Source organism: Neomonachus schauinslandi, chromosome 16 (assembly GCF_002201575.2).
Source record: "Neomonachus schauinslandi chromosome 16, ASM220157v2, whole genome shotgun sequence".
NCBI lineage: Eukaryota > Metazoa > Chordata > Mammalia > Carnivora > Phocidae > Neomonachus > Neomonachus schauinslandi.
The window spans coordinates 50,139,103-50,160,849 of NC_058418.1; the positions used below are offsets into that span (position 1 = coordinate 50,139,103).

General features: G+C 40.9%; 1 protein-coding gene and 1 non-coding gene across 2 annotated transcripts in view; both read left to right on the plus strand.

Annotated features, from left to right (window-relative positions):
• The window catches only part of WWOX (WW domain containing oxidoreductase), a 956,041-nt gene that overhangs the window by 271,757 nt on the left and 662,537 nt on the right, over nucleotides 1-21,747 (plus strand). Inside the window, exons 7-8 of the mRNA XM_021705703.2 lie at nucleotides 8,113-8,298; nucleotides 15,218-15,482. Coding sequence (XP_021561378.1) covers nucleotides 8,113-8,298; nucleotides 15,218-15,482 — 451 coding nt within the window. The remainder of the gene's footprint in view (nucleotides 1-8,112; nucleotides 8,299-15,217; nucleotides 15,483-21,747) is intronic.
• LOC123323334 lies at nucleotides 20,762-20,868 on the plus strand. Its single transcript, XR_006539337.1, has one exon. It is a non-coding gene; the product is annotated as a U6 spliceosomal RNA (small nuclear RNA).

The following is a 21,747-nucleotide window of genomic DNA, read 5'->3' on the forward strand; positions in this document are numbered from 1 at the left end:
TGATGTGCCAAGAACTACCAGCAATGTTTCCTCAGACTGACATCCTATGACTCTCCCAGGCAAGGAACAAGTCTAGGCCTCTCTCTCGGTTCATGTTTACTAGACCCCTGTGTTCAGATAGATGCTTATTGAACATTCTCATATTTTTAGAGGATGACAACACTGTGGAACTGCACCCCTGCCTGTTACAACACTTATGCATAGAACATGAAATTTCATAGGGAAGGATTTTTATTATTGGTCAGGACTTCCAGGGAGTTCTTGCCACAGTGAGGTTCAGGAGTTGCCTGAGGAATTACACAGATGCTAAATGCTGTACACATTCAGAGGAGGAGCCGTTCCTACGGGTTCAGTGGTCCAGGAAGGTTCCACAGGGGTTTGAACTGGCTTTTGAAAGGATGGGGGAGCAGTCAGCATGGGTGCCGTAGACATGGGCCAAGTATTCTCTCGTCTCTACACCGTTAATGTTGACCTGTTATCTCTGCAAGTAGATTTTAACATGTTTCTTCTCAGGTGTTTGCTGCTGCCAGGGGCAAGGTGCATCGTAAATAGTCCATGCATAGTTTACTTGACTTCAGTCAGATTTAACAGTTTTGGATTCATCACCGGTCAGGCACACGGCGCTCTGCAAGTCGATCCAGAGATGCGGAGATGAATAGGTGCAACTTCCATGGACCCACTAGGTGCAGTCAGCACACAAATACACCAGTCCCTTATCCTGGGGCTGTGATTCGGGCCTTTGGCAGCACACAAAGCACTCTTGTGTTTCTACATTTTTTTTTAAGTTGCATTTTCCATATAGTAAAATTCACCTTCTAATAATAGAGTTCGGTAAGTTCTGACAAACACACAGTCATGGAGTCACCACAGTCAAGATATAGAGCAGTTCCCTTACCCCCCAAATTTCCCCTGTGCCTTTTTGTAGTCATTCCCACCTCTGCACACAGCCCCTGGCAACCATTGATTTTTTTTCTGTCTCTAGAGTTTTGCCTTTTCCAGAATGTTACATAAATACATGTATTCCATATGTAGCTTTTTGTGTTTGGTTTTTCTCTTACATAGCATGATCCATATATTAGTTATCTGGTGCTGTTAAATTACTCCCAAAAGTTAGTAACTTAAAAGAGCGAATGTTTATTACCTGACTCTGTTAGTTTTCTATTGCTGTTGTAATAAATTACCACAAATGTACTGGCTTCAAACAACATGTATTCAGGGTGCAGGAATATATATTCCTATCAGCTTTATATAACATAATAACAATATAATAATATTATAAATAAATCTGCTAATTTCATTGGTAAGAAATATTTTAACTATTGCTACTAGAGGATTTTAACATGTTAAATCTTGTACTGGTTATATGTAATCTAGTTTTATCAATTTTTAAATACCTTGATCAGTTTTTCTGTTAGACTCTCAGAATGTGTTTAACGGGACCCCCGGTATTCATGATAGGTCAAATAAGGGAGCAAGTAGAGGTAGCAAGACCAGGTCTGGGCTGTTGCAGTGGTCAGAGCTAAAGGCAGCAGGTTATGGAGTGCTGGTGGTTGTCTTAGCTTGAGTTCCCCAGAAATCAGGCCTGGTAGAGGGATGTATTTATTGATGATTTACTGGGGGAGTATTCTCAGAAGAAGGTGGGGAGGAAAGCAGATTGTGTTTCACTCGAGACTAGCTTCAGCCTGATGCCACAGGTTCCTGGAGAAGGACTTACACCAGAGTTGTCCTCCTTGTTAGCAGAGCAACTGGGTCTGGGGCATGACTTTGCAGATATGATGGTGCCCATCAGTCAAGGACAATTTTCTGGAGAAGTCTGCTCTCAGCCTGGTGAAGGGATACACTGGACCCATAATTGAGATCTAGACAGGACATCTTAATGCTCATTCCATTGGAAATGTAGGGGACTGGAAAAGTATTAATAGTCTCTAGAGATGTTGGTGTTGACTAGTCATAGAGACTAAGGGAGAAGAGGGAGTAGCAAATGTTTCCTAAGAGTTACTAATTAGGGGGCCGGTTAGAGAGTATCATCACCCACTAGAAATAAGGAGATCAGGAATTGGAAAGATGAAGATGAAGAGTTCAGATTTGGGGTGGATATGAATGAGATTCCGGAACCTGGGAGGAATATGGGGGCTGGAGCTGTGGGTGTGAAGTTCATTTCATCGTTATAGACGTGTTGTTTGGAGTCCCTGGCTGGGAGAGGAAGGGCTGGAAGAGACAGAAGATGGGGCAGTGGCAACATTAGGAGGAGGTGCATTGCGACAGAGAAGTCTGGTTTCAACAGAGGGGAGGTTGTTGGGTTTCTTGATTGGGAAGCCATAGCTCTCCAGGTGGCTTTGAGAGAATCTGGAGGGTCATGGGAAAGAATTCACGCAGCTTGGTGATAAGAAGTGGGTTTGGGGCAAAGAATGGAGACAAATATTTCAAAACTGTGGTCCACAAATGGGAAGAGAGAGGCTAGTGCCATTTGGAAGAGCCCCAATGTCATATAGATGTTTTTCTCTTTCTGGCCTTCTCTCTCCTGTCTGTCCTCCTTCCTTTTGGTTTCTTTTTTCCACTTTCCCCATTTTCCCTTTGTAGATGGTCAAAAAAAATCTGATTAGTCTGAAGGCAGCAGGAATGAGCCCATGAAGCATGAGCTATTGGAAAGACTAGAAAGAGAGGGAGAGAAAGGCATAGTCAATGGGTGGGATGCTCGAAGAGTTGTACACCTGAAACAAATACAGTGTGGTATGTCAGTTATATCTGCATTTAAAAGGAAAAACAAAAACAAAAACAAAACAAAACCAGAGGGGAGTGAGAGGAAAACTTAGAGATCACCTATCTGAAAGCCTTTGCACTAGGACCTCCTTCCGTTTATCGTCCCCATCTGGCACTCTTTCGGTAGGAAGATCACTTAAGGCTTCTGTGGCTGGCTCAAAAGCTTGGCCCATCATTGCTTCCATGGATGAGCAGGAGCACTGTCCCCTGCTAAATAACAGGATCACCACTCTCCTTACTATTGAACAGGTGTTCTCTGGCCCAAAGGAATGTGTTGGCCCCACTGGGCCCAGAGCATCATCCCCAGCAGGCCCAGGGAAAGCCAGGGTCCCCTCTCGCTCTGGGTAGATTAGAACTGCAGAGAAGCAGCACACCCCCTTTCATTGGGATCTTCTATACATTGAAGACCTCCCCTGTCCTCGCTCACCCCTCACAGACCAGAATCCACCAAAGAAGAAAAAAAAAATCAGGCCCAGAGAGTGCTGACTAACAGCATCAGCTTTGGAATTGGAATGATACTATTTTTGTTTCCATTCTGTCTTTATAGTTTGAACTTTCCTTTTGATATTCTGTAAATATTCATCATCTCAGAGCCTTTTGAATTGCAATGGCTTTTAGTCAAAACTGAGCAAAATGTGCCATTTGAATAATAAAAACCTCATTAAAGTGAGGCAAAAGAAATTCTTTTCCTTTTGTACAAGCCAATTAAGTGTCTTTACAGTTAAAAAAAGTCTAACACTTTATAGTTTCATATTCCATAAGCCTGTTTTTAATTAATGGAGGTGACAAGTTTTAGGTACAGGGTACATATTTTGCCTCTGGTGGTGCAATTAACATTAATGAAGGGTATTAAAATTTGGTGAAAGAGGAGAGGATTTCCCGTGTCCTCTATGGATTCATGCCCCCAGGCTGAGGTCTTTGGTAGCAAGTTTCTTGATGTGTTTTGCATTTCCTTGAGAAAATGTACAGGCAGGGATAAAGGTAACTTGAGGAGGCCAAGAGGTGTGGTGTCAAAATTCCAAATGCCCAGGCCTATCCTAAAGACATGGAAACACTGCAAAAATCAACTTTGAGGAGTTGTATTTTCTCCTGTGGATAGAAGGGAAGGGTATAGAGACAAAGGAAGTAACAGTGATTTAACCTGGCATGTACCTTGCACAATATTGGGATTTTACTCTTCACAACCTTGGGAGGGGTGTATGCTGCTGTTTTGAGTTTACAGGGAGCGGAGACAGGTTTACAGACGTTAATGAACTGGCCGCAAGTCAGGTAAGTATAGTGACATGACTGAGCTAGAATTTCTGTCAGCACTTGTCTCTACCCATTTAAGGGAGCTTATCTAAGAAAGAAGGTATTGTGCAGTAGCTTTGAACTCAACTGATCTTATTTTATTTTGTTTTGTTTTGTTCTTAATCATTTGCTTCTTTATTTTAGCTGTTTCTGATTCTTATTCAGACCATAGGATGTTTGTTTCTAATCTCGTTTTCCTCTTTGTAAGATGTTAATAATAATACATATCACTTAAGGTTCTTATGTACACAAAGCTATTAATAAATGCCTAATCCCCATTTATCACTCAAAGGGAAAAAAAAAAAAAAAGAAAAAAAGTGTCAACAACTCTGAAAAAGTGAACCAAATATTTGAGATGAAAACTGAAAGGAGCTCACATATAATTCATATATTCACTTGGCCCTTTTCCCGTTTCTCTCTCAAAGTTTTTTTCCAATGGTCTTGCCTTACTACAAAATATGGGTTATTTTGGTTATAAATGAGTAGATTCTGTTTTGATTTGAAATAGGCTCTGATGAATGTTCTAGGTAGACCAGATGCCTCAAAGCATTTTTTGTCCACCTCTTCAGAGAGTAACTGGATTGTTGGGGGGCTGTGCATTGACAACTGGGGGGACCATAAGTGGAAAACAGGTGATCCCAACCAAACACAGCTGACCTCAGCCACATCAGCACTTTTAGGTCTTAGGTAGGTGGTGGATTGGAGCTTTATCAGGCAACAGAACAAATAAGATAGTTTCTCAATGAGACCTAGTGGCAATGAGATTTACATAAATACTTTTTTTTTTTTTTTTAAAGATTTTATTTATTTATTTGAGAGAGAGAATGAGATAGAGAGCATGAGAGGGGGGAGGGTCAGAGAGAGAGAGGCAGACTCCCTGCTGAGCAGGGAGCCTGACGTGGGACTCGATCCCGGGACTCCAGGATCATGACCTGAGCTGAAGGCAGTCACTTAACCAACTGAGCCACCCAGGCACCCTTACATAAATACTTTTTAAAAAACAGTGAGTTAATTCTTTTTTCCTCTAGTGATAAATTAATTCATGCTTTCTACCACGCATTTATTATGAATTCTTAATGAAATTAGTATCATTGAGATCATTAATAATATCAATATTATGAATAATTAATGAACTAATTCCAATTCTTAGCAAACTCTAAGAAAAAATGAATAGGAAAGAAAACTTCTCAACTCACTGTATAAGGCCAGTATTAGTCTGATTTGAAAACCAGATAAAGACATCACAAGAAAATTACAGACCAGTATCACTTAGGAATATAGATGTATACATCTTCAACAACATATTAGCAAACCAAAAGCAGCAATATATAAAAAGGATCATACACTATGGCAAGGTATGATTTATCCAAGGAATTCTAGGTTGGTTTAACATCTGAAAGTCAGTGTAATATACCATATCAGTAAAATAAAGGATATGCCATTGGACACAGGAAGAGCATTTGAAAAAGTCCAACACCATTTCATGATAAAAACACACAACAAACTTGGATTACAAGGACATTTTCTCAACCTGATAAAGGGCTTCTAAAAAAAAAACCCCACACCTAACCTACTTAATGCTGAAATATTGAATGCTTTCCCTTTAAGATCAGGAAACAAAACAAGGATATTAAATCTTACCACTTCCATTCAATAGTGTGCTGGAAATGCTAGTCAGAGTAATGGGGGTGGGAAGGAGACATTCCAATTGGAAAGGAAAAAGTAAAATTATCTTTATTTGCAGGCAAAATGACCTTAAGTGTAGAAAATACTAAGAAAGCCACTTAAAAAAACAATTAAATCTAATAGATAATTTCAGCAAGGTTGGGGGATAAAAAGTCAATATGCAAAAATCAATTGTATTTCTATACACTAGTAATGAATAATTCCCAAATCAAATTAAGAAATCAATTCTATTTGCCATAGCATCAGAAAGAATAAAATACTTATGAATACATTTAATAAAAGATGTGATAAATTTGTATTTTGAAAGCTATATAATATTGTAGAAGGAAATTAAAGAAGACCTAAATATATATAAAGACATCCCATGTTCATGGATCAAGAGACGTAATATTGTTAAGAAGACAGTATTCTCAAAATTAATCTGCAATTTTTTAAAAAGGTTTTACTTATTCATTTTAGAAATAGAGAGCACAAGTGGGGGGAAGGGGCAAAGGGAGAGGGAGAAGCAGACTCCCCACTGAGCAGGGAGCCCGACTCAGGGCTCAATCCCATGACCCTGAGATCATGACCTGAGCTGAAGGCAGACGCTTATCTGACTGAGCCACCCAGGCACCCCGATCTGCAATTTTAATGTAAAACTTTATCAAAATTGCTGTTGGCTTTTTTTGCAGAAATTGAAAGCTGACTCTAAGCTTTATATATGTGCATGCAAGGCTCCTGACTAGCCAACCCAAACTTGAGAAAGAACAACATTGAATTACTCTCACTTCCCATTTTAAAAATTTACTACAAAGCTTTAGTAATAAAGACTATAGTACTACCATAATAATGGAATAGAATTGAGAGTCCCAAAATAAACTCTTTCAGTTGGTCATTTGATTTACATCAAGGGTGCCAAGATCATTCAATGGGGAGAAGAATAGTCTTTTTAACAAACAAAGCTAGGGTGCCCCGCATTGGGTTCCCGCTATTGAGCCCCACATTGGGTTCCCTGCTCCGCAGGAAGCCTGCTTCTCCCTCTCCCACTCCCCCTGCTTGTGTTCCCTCTCTCGCTGTCTCTCTGAAATAAATAAATATCTTAAAAAAAAAAAAAAAAAAAACACAACAAAGCTCAATAGTTGGAATACCTGCATGCCAAAGAATGAAGTTAGATCTCTTGCATTCACCTTACTTCTGTGTTAGCTTACAGTGGATCATAGATCTAAATTCAGGAGCTAAAACTAAAACTCTTAGAAGAAAAGATAGAAGTGTATCCTTGTGATGTTGCGTTGGGCAATGGTTTCTTAGATAGGACCCCAAAAGCACAAGTGAGAAAAGAAAAAAGTATATACAACTTGCATTTCATCAAAATTAAAACTCAGAAAGAAGATAATTTAAGACATTTCAGGGTTCCACCCACCCCTAGAGACAACTACTCTTCACATTTTTGTGTACCCTTCATTAATATTTTGTGTGTGTTATGTGATCATACAAAATTACATATATTTTGTTCTATAACATGCATGTTTTACAGGGTCAAAAGATGTATCATTTTAATGGCTACATAGTATGCATATATTCAGATTCATTTAATGATTTCCCAATTTTATATTTCGTTTATTTTGTAATGTTTTGATTTTATAATGTAGTTACAAACACTATGGATAGCCTTTAATATATGCCTTTTTACAATTCTTATTAGCACCTTAGGATGATTTTCCCACAAGTACCATTTCTTTATGAGGATTTAGGATTTTGATTCACATGAAAGGCTTACTTTTACTTTTTAAAATTTTATTATGAAACAAATTAAATATATTCAAAATAGGAGAAAATATTATAATAGACCTCTACTTACCCATCCGTGGGCTCCCTTGTTTCTAAAGTGTAGATGTAATTTGACCTCTGGGAGGAATATATTCAAACAATGTGTGCCTGTCTCTTTAAACAGAGAGTTTCCCCCTTGATACATTTACTTAGAACCTATTAAATGCTGGTTCCTGTGTTGGTATTTATACAACCTATATTCTCTTTTATTTCTTACATCTACCTTAAGGGTTATTTTGATTTTTTAGGTGAAGAAGCTAAGAATTGGATAAACTAAGATGCACAGATAAAATTAGGTTTTAGAATCTGGGTTCCATCCAGGGTGACCAGTTTGCCCAGTGCAGTCCCAATTTGAGCACTGAAAGTCCTGTATCGTGGGGAACTCCTGGTGCCCTGCAGCCCGTTCACAGTCTAAGCCCTTCCCCAGCAGCATGGCTTATGCTGTGAAATCCCATTTCTAACTGATGAATCTTGAAGACAGGGAAGAGTTGCTTATTCCTGTCAGAACATGGGTTATCCTTGGTTTTAGAGTGTTTATGTCTGCACAGTGTTGGATGTTTTATTTTTCAGATCTCTTCACGTGCTTGTGTGCAATGGAGCGGCTTTTGCTCTGCCCTGGAGCCTCACCAAAGATGGCCTGGAGACCACCTTCCAGGTGAATCACCTGGGGCACTTCTACCTTGTCCAGCTCCTTCAGGATGTCCTGTGCCGCTCAGCTCCTGCCCGAGTAGTTGTGGTCTCGTCCGAGTCCCATAGGTGGGTTAGCATCTGATGTTTTTTTTCATCTGGCCCCTTCCTTGTGCCAGCCAGTATCTTCCCGAGGCTCCCTTTCCCAAAAATACTTTTCAGTGATGCTCCTCTGGAAAGTGTGGGTGCACTCAATCTGGCTTCCTTAATTTTCCAAGGTCTTTCTCTTGTTTTGAGATTGTGGAGGATTATTTGGGGGTTTTGTCTACAGCAATGTAGATGGTTTTTACAACTATACTTCAAGCTCCTCATTGATTTTGCTTCGAGATGGAATAATAATTGATTAAATCTGAATGCCTGACCTTTATTGATTTGTCATTCAACAACTTCAACACCTCACCAAGAAGAATGTGCAGTTATTCTAGCAGGAGAAACAATGCAATTAAAGACTGCGAGATGAAATCCAATTGTTTTATAATGAGAAATTAGGGAATTCAATGCAGACATTAACTGTGTAATTGTAGAAAGGGAAAGTACTGTAGTTAGAACATATTAGAAATCTGGCCATGCCTCTTTTGGTTAAAATTTCAATTAAAACATCAGATGGCACTTCTCTTCTATTACCATTAGGAGAATATCCAATTGACTAAAAAGGCATTTGAAAATTTCATTGTATTTTCAGCATATTTGTTTCTGGAGTTGGATAAACAACTATTTGTCTAAAGAGAAGTAGTCGGAGAAGACAAAGGACTTCCCGGGTGAGGCTAGATTTAATGCATGTTAGGGAGATTTTCCTGGTGTGGTTGGGAGCTTTCACTCTTTGCAAAGTAGCTGGAAAAAAATAATGTGCAAAGGTCTGTTTTTTTCCCCTTCTTCTCCGTCTTAAGTCCTGAAATGTTTTAGTGACCCAGAATGAAGCTTATTTTTTTAATCATGCTTCCATAAAATGTAACCCCTGGGACTTGGAAAAGAGAGACCAGCCAAGGGTTAGCCTGAACCCTTTATCACTCCCAAACACAGGGGCTTATGGTATAAGTGACACATTGCAGATAGATTTACTTTTACCATTTTAAATTTATGGTGGCTGAAATGAAAGGAAAATGCCCGTAATAATCCTCCCCCGTGTTAAAAGACATGAAACATCTAGTAATTAGGTGGTAACAAAATCTGGACATCCTTATCTTTGTAAATCGCACCAGGTTTGTGGGGGGGGAAAAAAAGTGGAGTGGTCCTGCTCAGGAGTGAGGGAGGCTACTGTGGGGGCCGGCACAGGAGAGCAAGCTCCGGAAATAAATCTGCCAGCCGCGATCGTTTGCCAGATGTGGAGGGCACCACGGGATATGTTTAAATGAGTTGGTATTTAATGGGAGATTATGTTGAATTGTCAGCTGCTTGCTTCCCTTTGTAAATCTGGATCTCAAATGGTATTCCATGTGACGTCTTTGTTCTCTTCTTAACTGCCGCATAATTCGAGCCTACCTTGGAGATCTGAATCTTAATTTCACAGAACAGACGAATTGGAAGGAAGGGCCTTGGTCTCCTGAATTAGACCCATTTTAGTTTACAGAGAAGGACTTCCTGAAATGTCTTATCAGGCCCACTCCTGTCTGCTGATTGGCACTGGTTTTTCTGCTTTCTGGTCATCCTTGGCACCTATTAGGGGGTATTTTTACAAAATGCTAATTCCCCCAAGCTGGTTTGTTTATGACCCTTGTGTTGCCCTCCTGTGGTGCTCAAAACAACAGTGTGAGTCCTGGGTGCACAGTCCTGGGAAAGCACTCGCTCACTGCTCAAGGACCCAGAGCCCTAAACCATGTTGTAAAAGGGAAGTGTTGATATCTAATTACCTCCATAAACCTTGGCGGAGTCTTTTCGTTGGAGTCAAGACCCCCTGTTAGGGGAAAAATAAAGTCCTATGTTTGCAGAAAAATATTATACCAGACTGCCCCCAGGCAAAATATTTATTAGCCTCCCCGTGTCTTCATTGTATTTTAGTTACTTATCTGGAGTCTGAGCAAGTGAATGAAGTTTTTGCATACCCAAAATACATCATATTAAAATGAGAACTCTATTTCCTTGCTGTGAAAAATTTTCAGATAACAATTAAAATAGAATGAAAAGAGCGGAGGGCTGGCTGTACAACTCTGAATGGCTGCAGCTGTGTTGAGTGCCAAGTTGCTGCGCACACACGCACACACACACGCACACACGCACGCACACGCACGTGCAGCTTCTGACGCAAATTCAGTCTTACTCTTTGAACATACTAGCTTTTGTCTACATAGAATCCAGCCTAATTATTTTTGTTTGGTAATTTAAAAACCCTTGGTTAAAAAAAAAATAAAGGAGCAGTATATATAGAAATACAAGATAGAGGTCCCCACAAACAGCAAGTGTTAACGTCCAGAGAGCAAATGTTCACATTTTACTGTATTGGTAAGAGGATAAATCTATTAAGACATTATTGTGTGGCTTTGTCAATTTTTCAACTTGAAAATAGGGTAAGCAGCCTTTGAAGAGTTGTTTTACTGCCTCTGGAGCTGAGAGGTGAACATGGTCGTTTTTCAGGAAGCCTGCCCTGGTTCAGAGGAATCAGAAAGCTTGCCCACCCTTCCCGTTTCCCAGAGGACTGTCAATATAAGCTAATCAGACCTTAAAAATGGGTCTGCTGCTCAGGAGATCAGCAGGGCAGGAAGTCAGGGGTCCGCTTATGGAGGGGGGCTGCTTGCAAAGGGTGGGCCTGCCGTATAGTAGCTGTGCTTCTCCATCCTGAGAACTTACTTCAACTGGGTTCCATCTAATTTCTCATCATGGTGTGTGTGTGTGTGTGTGTGTGTGTGTGTGTGTGTGTGTTTCACCTTATTTCTAGATTAAGGACTAGGAATGATTTCCCTTCTCCCTCTTAACTTCCCCAGTGTTCTCCTTTCATGAGATACTTCTGCGTTGTCCTTAAAAACCAAAGCAGGGGATTCATTCTAAACTTCAGCCACAGACATATTGATGAAGAATCTAGAGGACCTGAAGCTCGTGCTAAATTTTGCCTTTGGAACAAGGCTCAAAACAAAGCTTTTTGTAATAAGGGAAACTTGGCCCTTAGTTTGGAATTCTGAACCCATGACCAAACTTTAATTCTCTAATCCTGTATTTAGTCCCTGTTCTGTGTCAGGCACTGTGGTAGGCAATATGCAAGGGGCTTACTGTCCACCTTCCAGGAATTCACAGTCCAGAGTTGGAAGCAGGTGAATAAATGGCTTGCAGTCTGGTGTGGTAAGGACAGAGGCACACTGTACAGATAAAAGGCAAAGATGGCATGATTTGCTTTGTTACTGATGTTGGGTTGGGGCGGAGCGGGGTCATTGAACACCAGGGACGTCATGGCCTGGATCCTGGCGAGTAGGTGCCTAATTTCCATGGAAACATGTCTTTCCATCTGCTTTGCATGGCTTCCTTCTTTCTTTCTTTTTTTTTTATTATTATGTTATGTTAATCACCATACATTACATCATTAGTTTTTGATGTAGTGTTCCATGATTCATTGTTTGCGTGTAACACCCAGTGCTCCATGCAGAACGTGCCCTCTTTAATACCCATCACCAGGCTAACCCATCCTCCCACCCCCCTCCCCTCTAGAACCCTCAGTTTGTTTCTCAGAGTCCATCGTCTCTCATGGTTCATCTCCCCCTCCGATTCCCCCCCTTCATTCTTCCCCTCCTGCTATCTTCTTTTTTTTTTTTTTAACATATAATGTATTATTTGTTTCAGAGGTACAGATCTGTGATTCAACAGTCTTGCACAATTCACAGCACTCACCATAGCACATACCCTCCCCAGTGTCTATCCCCCAGCCACCCCATCCCTCCCACCCCCCATCACTCCAGCAACCCTGTTTGTTTCCTGCAATTAAGAATTCCTCATATCAGTGAGGTCATATGATACATGTCTTTCTCTGATTGACTTATTTCACTCAACATAACACTCACCAGTTCCATCCATGTCGTTGCAAATGGCAAGATTTCATTCCTTTTGATGGCTGCATAATATTCCATTGTATATATATACACCACATCTTTATCCATTCATCTGTCGATGGACATCTTGGCTCTTTCCACAGTTTGGCTATTGTGGGCATTGCTGCTATGAACATCGGGGTGCGCGTACCCCTTCGGATCCCTACATTTGTATCTTTGAGGTAAATACCCAGTAGTGCAGTTCCTGGATCGTATGGTAGCTCTTTTTTCAACTTTTTGAAGAACCTCCATACTGTTTTCCAGAGTGGCCGCAGCAGCTTGCATTCCCATCAACAGTGTAGGAGGGTTCCCCTTTCTCCACATCCCCGCCAACATCTGTCGTTTCCTGACTTGTTAATTTTAGCCATTCTGACTGGTGTGAGGTGGTATCTCATTGAGGTTTTGATTTGGATTTCCCTGATGCCGAGCGATGTTGAGCACTTTTTCATGTGTCTGTTGGCCATTTGGATGTCTTCTTTGGAAAAATGTCTGTTCATGTCTTCTGCCCATTTCTTGATTGGATCATTTGTTCTTTGGGTGTTGAGTTTAAGAAGTTCTTTATAGATTTTGGATACTAGCCCTTTATCGGATATGTCATTTGCAAATATCTTCTCCCATTCTGTCGGTTGTCTTTTGGTTTTGTTGACTGTTTCTTTTGCTGTGCAAAAGCTTTTTATCTTGATGAGGTCCCAATAGTTCATTTTTGCCCTTGCTTCCCTTGCCTTTGGTGATGTTTCTAGGAAGTTTTTGCGGCTGAGGTCGAAGAGGTTGCTTGCATGGCTTCTTTCAATTTGTCCCCCATTGCCACCCAAGAAATTGTGAGAATAAGCAGTTGGGGAGAGTTGCCTGGAAGAAATGGCACTCAAGCTGGGCTGGGCTAAACAAATATGCCAAGAATGATTTCCAGGAAAGCTGATGGAAGAATAGTGGAGAATGAGAGAAGGATGTTATTTTTGTCCCATACCATTTAGATGCTGCCTAGATCCTTGATGCTACTTTCTACTTAGAGTAGGTAGAATTTCTAAGACATGACCCATATGTTGGATCATTGGGTTCTCAGCAGTCTCATTTTGTTATACTTTGTTACTACTTGGAAATAAAGTTCAGAAATAATATAACATCCCTCCATAAATATATTTTAATTCAATATGCTAGCTTAACTGTAATGGGAAGAAAAATAAATGTGAAGCAAAATAGCATGTTTCTTGCTTGAGCAGGACTACAGGAGAGGTAAGTTATCAGATGTGTGTGTCCATGCATAAATCACCTCCATTGGGATACTCACAAATACAGACTGTTAACAGGTGTGTGACACGGAAGACTCAAATACTACCAGCATGGAATCAAGCCTCACCTCCTCCCAAAAACCCACGGAATTTGAAAGTGCATTCATTCTTCATTTGCATGGTTGTTATACTACATTCTTGGAAATTCAGTGGATGTTAAAACTGTGCATATATGTACAACACAGCCAGGCTCTAGGCTCAGATAATTATACACAGGCTTTTCATCTGCGTGAATGTCCAGTGGGCCAATCTTCACGGAGCAAGACTCCATCTGCATTGCAGGACATCTACCATCCCCGGCCCCTGCTGACAATCATTATAACCACCAGAGAAAGGCCCCCATAAATTTTCAAATTTCCCGTTAAGTTCCACTGCTTTAGATGATTAAGCTCAGAAGTCTGGGCCCTTCCTGTGGTTTGGGGACTTGGAAACAGGCAGCCAACAATTAGTTTCAAGGTCTTGTTGCCATATTCGTGATAACATTTCTGGCCATCGGCTTTGTTGATGACTTCAGAGCAGCAGTGTCATTTAACACCAGAAATTGGATGTCACTGACTGAGTCCTGCAGAAGGGAGGTTTAATTTCCATTAAAACATGAATTTCATCTGTCCCTGTGATGCTTTTCCTTGGTCGTAGCTCAACCTGAACTGCTCATATTAAGGAACAACCAGATTATTCCGTAATTTTCATTTTACCTTTTGGTTCTGTTTCCACAGCAGTTACCCAGAGTACTCTCCTTATGTTTCCTTATTACTTCGTGCAAATGCCCAGAATTAATTTAGTGAAGGAAACTGAGGGGTCCTTAGCAAGGCTGAGACCATCATCTAGAAAATTCCTTTTGTTATGATTTTTTTTTTCTTTTAGGGCAGTCACTACTTTGTTACTTAAAAGAGAGAGAGAGAGAGAGGAAGAGAGGATGGAGAGAGAAAGAGAGAGAAAGAAAGAGGAAAAAAAGGAAAGAACCAAACAGCTGGTGTTTAATGAATCCGTCAGACCCAGTTATAAAACACCAACTACTTACTTTGATTTGTGTGTATCCATGCCATGGTTGTACTTAAGAACAGTAGACTCTGCCAGAACTCATTTTGGCTTTGTTTACATTTATCTTTTAAACGTATAAGACTATTGATGGCACCTCACCAAGGTTATAACCCCTTTATAATCATGAATTTTTAATCTGGAAAAGAGTCTTGGGGGTAGCAAGACTTATCTATATTTACTTGGATGCTCGAATGAAAATATACAGGACTCATGCGTTGGCTAGAACAACCCAGGAAAGTCCTGTCAGAGGTTAGGAATGTGGTATCTTTCTGCTTCCAAAAGCAGCAGCCCTTTATTTAAGATGCTTTTCCAATTTAATTTAATTATCCTTGAACTTCCTGTTGAAGGTTTTGAAAAATCCGTGTTGGGCGGCAGGGGCGGGGGGGGGGGTGGGGGTGGGAGTTCAGCGTGTTATGATTGCCCCATTTCTGAGTTTGGGCCTTTATTTACTCTGTCTTTGGACCCAGTTGGTCTATCATGTTAAATCACTATTGTTAGTTTTTAAGGGACACTGTTTCTACATTTGCACAATTGTGTTCTCAGTTGTCTCTGGTTTCCTCAGATTTCTACTTAAAAAAAAAAAAAGCTAGTATCAGAAGTCAGAGATTGGCTGCTTCATGTCATATTTCTTTCTTCTTTTCTTTTTTTTTTTAGATTCACAGATATTAATGATTCCTCGGGAAAACTGGACTTCAGCCGCCTTTCTCCATCTAAAAATGACTATTGGGCCATGCTGGCTTACAACCGGTCCAAGCTCTGCAACATTCTCTTCTCCAATGAGCTCCATCGCCGCCTGTCCCCGCGTGGGGTCACGTCCAACGCCGTGCATCCTGGAAACATGATGTACTCCTCCATTCATCGCAACTGGTGGGTGTATACGCTGCTGTTTACCTTGGCCCGGCCTTTCACCAAGTCCATGGTAAGTGAATGGCTTCTATCGCTGCAGACACCTTAAGTATGCTCTTTATGGACACACGCGTTTTCTTCAGCTTCTCGCCTCTTGTAGTGTTAAGTCTGGTCTTGACAGTCACATCCTCAGGCCCATCAGAGCCATCAGAAAGGGCTCTCGATCGCACATCAATTGACTTATTTTGCATCTGTTTCTCTAAAGGCGTCTTGGAGGGCTGGATAGTAGATATGGTTTTCAGGTGTTGTGTTAAGGATGGCTAGAGGTCTTGATGGAAATGGTTCTCTTTATTTTGATGCAATTGTTTTATTGCTATTATGCAGAAAGCATAGTATTTGATAATGGTGTTTTGGGTCAGTAGGTCAAAAACATCGATTTGTGACCACTGAATTATCAGCAGAAGTGATTCCTTTGTTTTCACTGAGAATCTGTATTTGATGTTCTAAATTCTTCTTTAACAAGTGTAAACTTCACCTGGAGAAGCTTTCATTGGTTGGAAGTGCATTTTATTCTTTACCTCCCCAAAGGTGAGTCCTTTTGGATGAAATACATTTCTGTGGTTAGATTTGGAAATTTTCACAAAGGTAAATAGAAAGTTTTTACATTTTTGATGGTTGTATAACAACCATATCTAGAGACTTCTTCCATGAAAACATTGTAATAGAAAGTCTTTTAAATGAACAATGCACATTTTACACAGTATATTTGGTAATGGTGTTTTTCTAAACCAGAGGCCTTTAAAAACACCCAGAATTAGTGCATACTAGTACTGTTCTAGTTAACTAACTTAACATCTAATCCTCAGAAAGGCCCAGACACATTTTGGCCTTTACGAGTATCACGAGGTGAACTCATTATCTTGGGGAAATGATCCCATGGTCTCTGAATAGAGTTTGTCTCCTCCAGTGGCCATTCCCACTTACCGTGGTGGATAAGGCACTTAACCAGTCGTAGCCTGATTCCTCACAACTAAGATGGCAATAGGGGTTGGTGTGGGGATTGACCGTAACGGATATGACATTTATAATAATGGGTATAGAATTTCTGTCATGATTTTAATCTGACTATCCAGCATGGTGGCCACCTGCCATATGTGGCTATGGAGACCTTGAAAAGTGGCTAATACAGGTAAGACACTGAATTTTTAATTTGATTTTACTTTAATTAATTTAGAGTTACATTTAATTTAGACTTAAATAGCTACATGTACCTAATGGCTTTGAGATTGGAAAGCACAGTTAAAGAACGTGCCCAGCATGGTGTCTGCGTGTGGTAGGTGTGCAGTATTCCTGTTTCGACGGTTGTTATTTTTGTTGTTACATTACCTTTGGAGAGGACTATTCTCCGAAACGTCATTGTTTGTGTTGCATACAAGGGTCACAGAACTAAAGGAGTCTGTAAACCGGGAGTCTGGTGGTGGTGTTTGGGTGGACCTCTGTCTCTGTCCCCAGAGGCCCAAAGAGAAAGTTACCAGCAAAGTAGGAAGGGTGTCCAGATGAAGAGAGCCTGGTCTTGAGCGTGTATTTCTGGTTCCCCAGGAAGCCATAGTAGAATGAACTTTCAGTGTTCTTGTCCCCAGGTAACTGAAAAACAGCATCTTTCATCTGCCACAAATGTACTTTTTTAGATAAGCATATAAATTATGAAGACTATGAAATGTGTATATAGGTTTAGATTTTTAGGAAATTTCTCTCTAATAGTATCTTTATATACTTGGGTATTTGGGGGTATTTTTAGCCATCAGAGTTGTATGACTCGGTTTATAAAGAGGCGGAATGGAAACTCACTTGTCAAACTCATAGCCAATCACTTCTTGTTCATAAACGTTTCGGACTCCGCGCATGTGGGAGAGGCATCAGCATGACTGTAAACCGTGGGGTGGGTCTGTGTCACTGGCGGGACAGACTGGGCTTACTGGAAAAGTCGCTCTGGTGTTTTATCCTTCTCTACGTGGCTTGACACTGCTTCTGTCAGGATAAGACATTTGTTTCGTGGACGCAGAGTGCACTCCTACCTTTTTAACACCAATTTATTTTTGAACATAAGCCATATAGTTGCATCCCATTCTCACCCCATGTGAAAGTTGGGATCCTAAATGCTCCTGAAGAAGCTTAGCGTGGATGCAGTATCCTCATCACCACTTGGCTGTCTATGCTTCACAGCTCCGTCCGCGTTGCACACCAGAAGTGTTTCCCTTGACACAAGTGTAGCTGGAATACACATCCCCTTGCACAAGGTCAAGGAATCAAGCACAGCCCAGCCTTGTGCTTGGAGGCTCTGCCTTTGCTTCTCCACCCGAGCTGGCTCCCTGAAGTATTAAACAACGGTATTCTAATATCAGTGTCCCTGTTTTATTTGCTGTGACTTGCTGTGACTACGGTGATTTTAGTTACAGTAATTAGGTCACCCTTCATGGAGTCAGGCTATTTTAAGTGCCTCTTTAAGGAATATTGTTGCAGATCAGTAATTTTACAATTGGATGTTCTTGTGCAACTTTATTAAATGTAATCTGTCTTTTAAATGTTGCCCTTTTACAGTTATACATTTCTAATTGTTGCTGTAAATGCATTATCACTTTGAAATTAATTAATTTTTCCATTTTGGCCGCCTGCAGTATAATAATCACTAATGAGAAACTCATAGGGATTAATCTCAGCACAGCGACCCCTACTGGTAAATCTGTCTTTGGCACCTTGTCCCCTTGAGGTCTGGAGGTCAGAACAGGCGGATATGAGGAGTCTGTGAGGGAAACATTTGTCTCCCTTCCCACCAATTTTTGTAAAAATAAAAATAATACAAATGGGAATAGGATTTTTTTTTAAGAAAGCTTTACGCCCAGTGTGGGGCTTGAACTCACAACCCAGAGATCAAGAGTCACACTCTGTACCTACTAAGCCAGCCGGATGCCCTGGGAATAAGGGTGTTTTTAAATGTTGTTTAAAAAATATACAGGATTCTTTAACTGCTTTTGAAACATCTTAAAGGAAACTAAAGTTTGACGGGAGCTTTCTGATAATGAAGTCACATCCATCATGTGTATTTTCCTGTCTTTCTAGCTTTCTTTTATGCCGTTAAAATACTCTAAAGTTGTATTTTGTGTATGTATGTATGAATATACATTGTAAGTGTATATAAAGTATTCATATATAGGTTTTTCTCCAAGTAATGTAATTCACAAAACCAGACCCAGTGATAGGAAAGATGTTCAAGGGTAATTTTGGCTGTTGGTGATTGTTACCATGTGTGTTCACTTTAGATTCCTGCCATACTTCCAGGTAGGATGCGACTTGGCACTTTAGGCCAGACATCGTGATGCTTTATACCTCGGCATGTGTGTCTTCATTGATTCCTCACAAGGGCTCTGCAATTTTAGAACCATTACCCTCCTCTTGTAGTTAAAAAGCACAAAGCACTTGCCCAGATCGCAGACTCTTCAGGGGCTCCTCCTGAGTGCACTTGTTCAGATCACCACAGCACCTCTGCCTTGTAGATCTCTCCTTGTGCACTTAGGTTTCCTTTTAAAATGTTTGAAAGTACCTTCATGAACTTAACCCTCAGCCTTCTTACCGCTCCCCCCCCCGCCCCCCCCCAATAAACTTTCATTTCTGGTAAACAACATCTGAGCTCGCATTCCTAGGTCCAAGCCAGCCCTTTGCAGATTGGTATGTAAATTTGAAGCTGAACACTGTCACGTGGCCTCTTAGGGTGTTTTGTGCGACCAAATATTTATGTTGGCAGGTAACAGTAGAAAGAATATCATGTGTTAGGGTAGCAAGAGCTTAGCAGATGTTTTAGGGAACTGCGTTTTCAAATCATTTTACATTAAAAAATGAGTTTGTAGAACTTCTGGAATGATTGAGTTATGTTTCCTGTGGCCGTGTAAAGCCAGTCATTGTGCTGAGTTTTAACAGATGTGCATCTACCCCGCTAATGGATGGACCGGCAACGCTGGTTCTGTTGCAAAGTTATAAATTATAACTAGAAAAAGCACAAGATGTCATTCTTCTAACCTTTGCGAAAGCCAAGCTGAGTAATTCTGCCCTTGAATAACCCGCTGCAGGGTGATTTATAGTTGTATAATTTAAAACATAATGAAGGAGATAATAGATGTTGATTTGTTCTTTAAATTAGTGTTTTAGAAAAATACTTCCCCCCATTCCCTTTAAATACCTGCAGCTGACTACACTGTAGATACGATCAAGGACAAAACCCTGTTCAAATCTTTACTGGTGTACTGGAGTAAAATGCAGGGGCCTTTTTCTATGTTGGGAGGAGGAGATACAGTTTTCACTGTAGAAATTTCAGCATATTCTTCACTAATGTAAATATTTTGGGACTCCCGAGTGAGGGTTGAATTCTCTTGCTGCTTTGCTCTTGCCAGTCCAGGTATGTCAGAAAACTAGACTCCTGAGACCCCACTGTGGTCACTTGACCTTTCCTGCAGAACCCCACAGAAGGACCTAGAGGCTGTGCTCTTTCTGCTGAGGTCACATCCCTGCGGCCTCACACATTCTTCTTACTTTCCAGGATTATCATTGGCATTGGTTTTATTAGTCACCTCTGATTCTGTCCAGAGCTTTAAAATTAACAGTGTTTGCTCAATTCAGAGTCCAAGGGATATGGTAGAGTAAAAAAGAACAAAGGATTTAGAATCATTAGGCCTGTATTCAAAACTCAGTGTTTCCACCTCTTTTCATTATATAATTTTGAAATGCTTCAGTCTCTGTGAGGCTTATATTCTACGTCAGTTTTCATGTTTTGGTCTGTGGGTTATTAACACCCAGTTAAAAGTGTTTGGAATAATAGTGGTTTGTTTTTCCCATATATGCAGAAATTCAGAGGCTTCCAGGGGTGTGTTTGGCTACTGCATAGGCAGCTCCTTTGTGATTGTCTTGGCTTTTCCCTCATGCTTATAAGATGGCTGCAGTAGCTCCAACCATTGCATCCTCTGTGATGAGGTCTGAAGTTAGAATGGGAGGGACGGGACCCCCTCTTTGCACATCTCCCTTCTTTATCAAGGAAGAGAACATTCTGTCTCAGAACCGTCCTCTGTAGCAGACTTTCCTTCAGCTCCCACTGGCTGGGATTGAGTCCCTTGTCCATATCCTAGGTGCAAGGGAGGCTGGGAAAGTGCATTTTTTGGCATTTTGTATCTCTAGGGTGGGAGTTGAGATCTGGTGGCAAGAAAAAAAGGTGGGATAATGGCTTTTGAGCAGGCTCTGTTGAGTAAGTGTGCATATAGAGTTCCCTCATCTGTCAAATGGAAATGCTGTCTATTTTATGGGGGTCATGTGCTTGCTTCAGCAGCACATATACTAAAATTGGAACGATACAGAGAAGATTAGCATGGCCCCTGTGCAAGGATGACATGAAAATTCATAAAGCATTCCATATTCTTTTCTGGAGAAATAAAATCTAACCAAGTCGAAATCAAAAAGGCTATTAATGAGGTGCAATAAAAAATGGAGGCTCTAACTGCTAGGATAAATCAGGCAGAAGAGAGAATTAATGATATGGAAGACCAAATGATGGAGGCTATTTTATGGGGTCACTGTGAAAGCAAGTTAGAATTGAGTGGAAGTCACCTGGTCTTGTCTGGTCCCCTTCTATGTAACCAGCTTCACCTCAAGCCACTTGCAGCCCCATTCTCCTTCCTTCTCCAGGATGTTGAAGCATACTGTCCTTTAGTCTAAAACCGTCGTTTTCCTCCACTTTTAGTTACTTTCTGCTCAGCCTTCAAAACCCATTCCAAACATCACACCCCAAGGAAGCCTCAGATCAAGATCTGGTCAAGACCCCCCTTTATATGCTCTCCTAAGAGGTGGCGTTCATAGTACTCTAGTAGCACTCCATAAATACGTGCTGAATGGACGAAGGAAGGAACCCCAGAATTTCTCCTCCATAATACTGAATACAGATGCAGTTTAGAAAAAAATAATTTTTGTGGTTTTGTATTTAATGCTTTTCTCTCCCTCTCTTGAAAGTGCTGTTTTTGCCTTCACACTGCTGTATCCTTTACTCCATAAAGTAAATGCTCAGTAAATATTTGTAAATGAATAAATGGAAGACGATTAGGTGCTTAATGAATGACAGCCATTAAGGCAGCCCTTATCATTAGTCTGTCTGAGGTGGGCAGGGCACTGGGGTTCAGAATGTGCAGATAAGGAAGCGGATGAGACAGGGGGCCTGGCTGGCTCCCCACATAGTACGTAGGGGAGCTGGGACCAGAACCCAGCCCCCACCCCCCAACTCCTGGGCAAGTGCTGGTCCCAGCCCC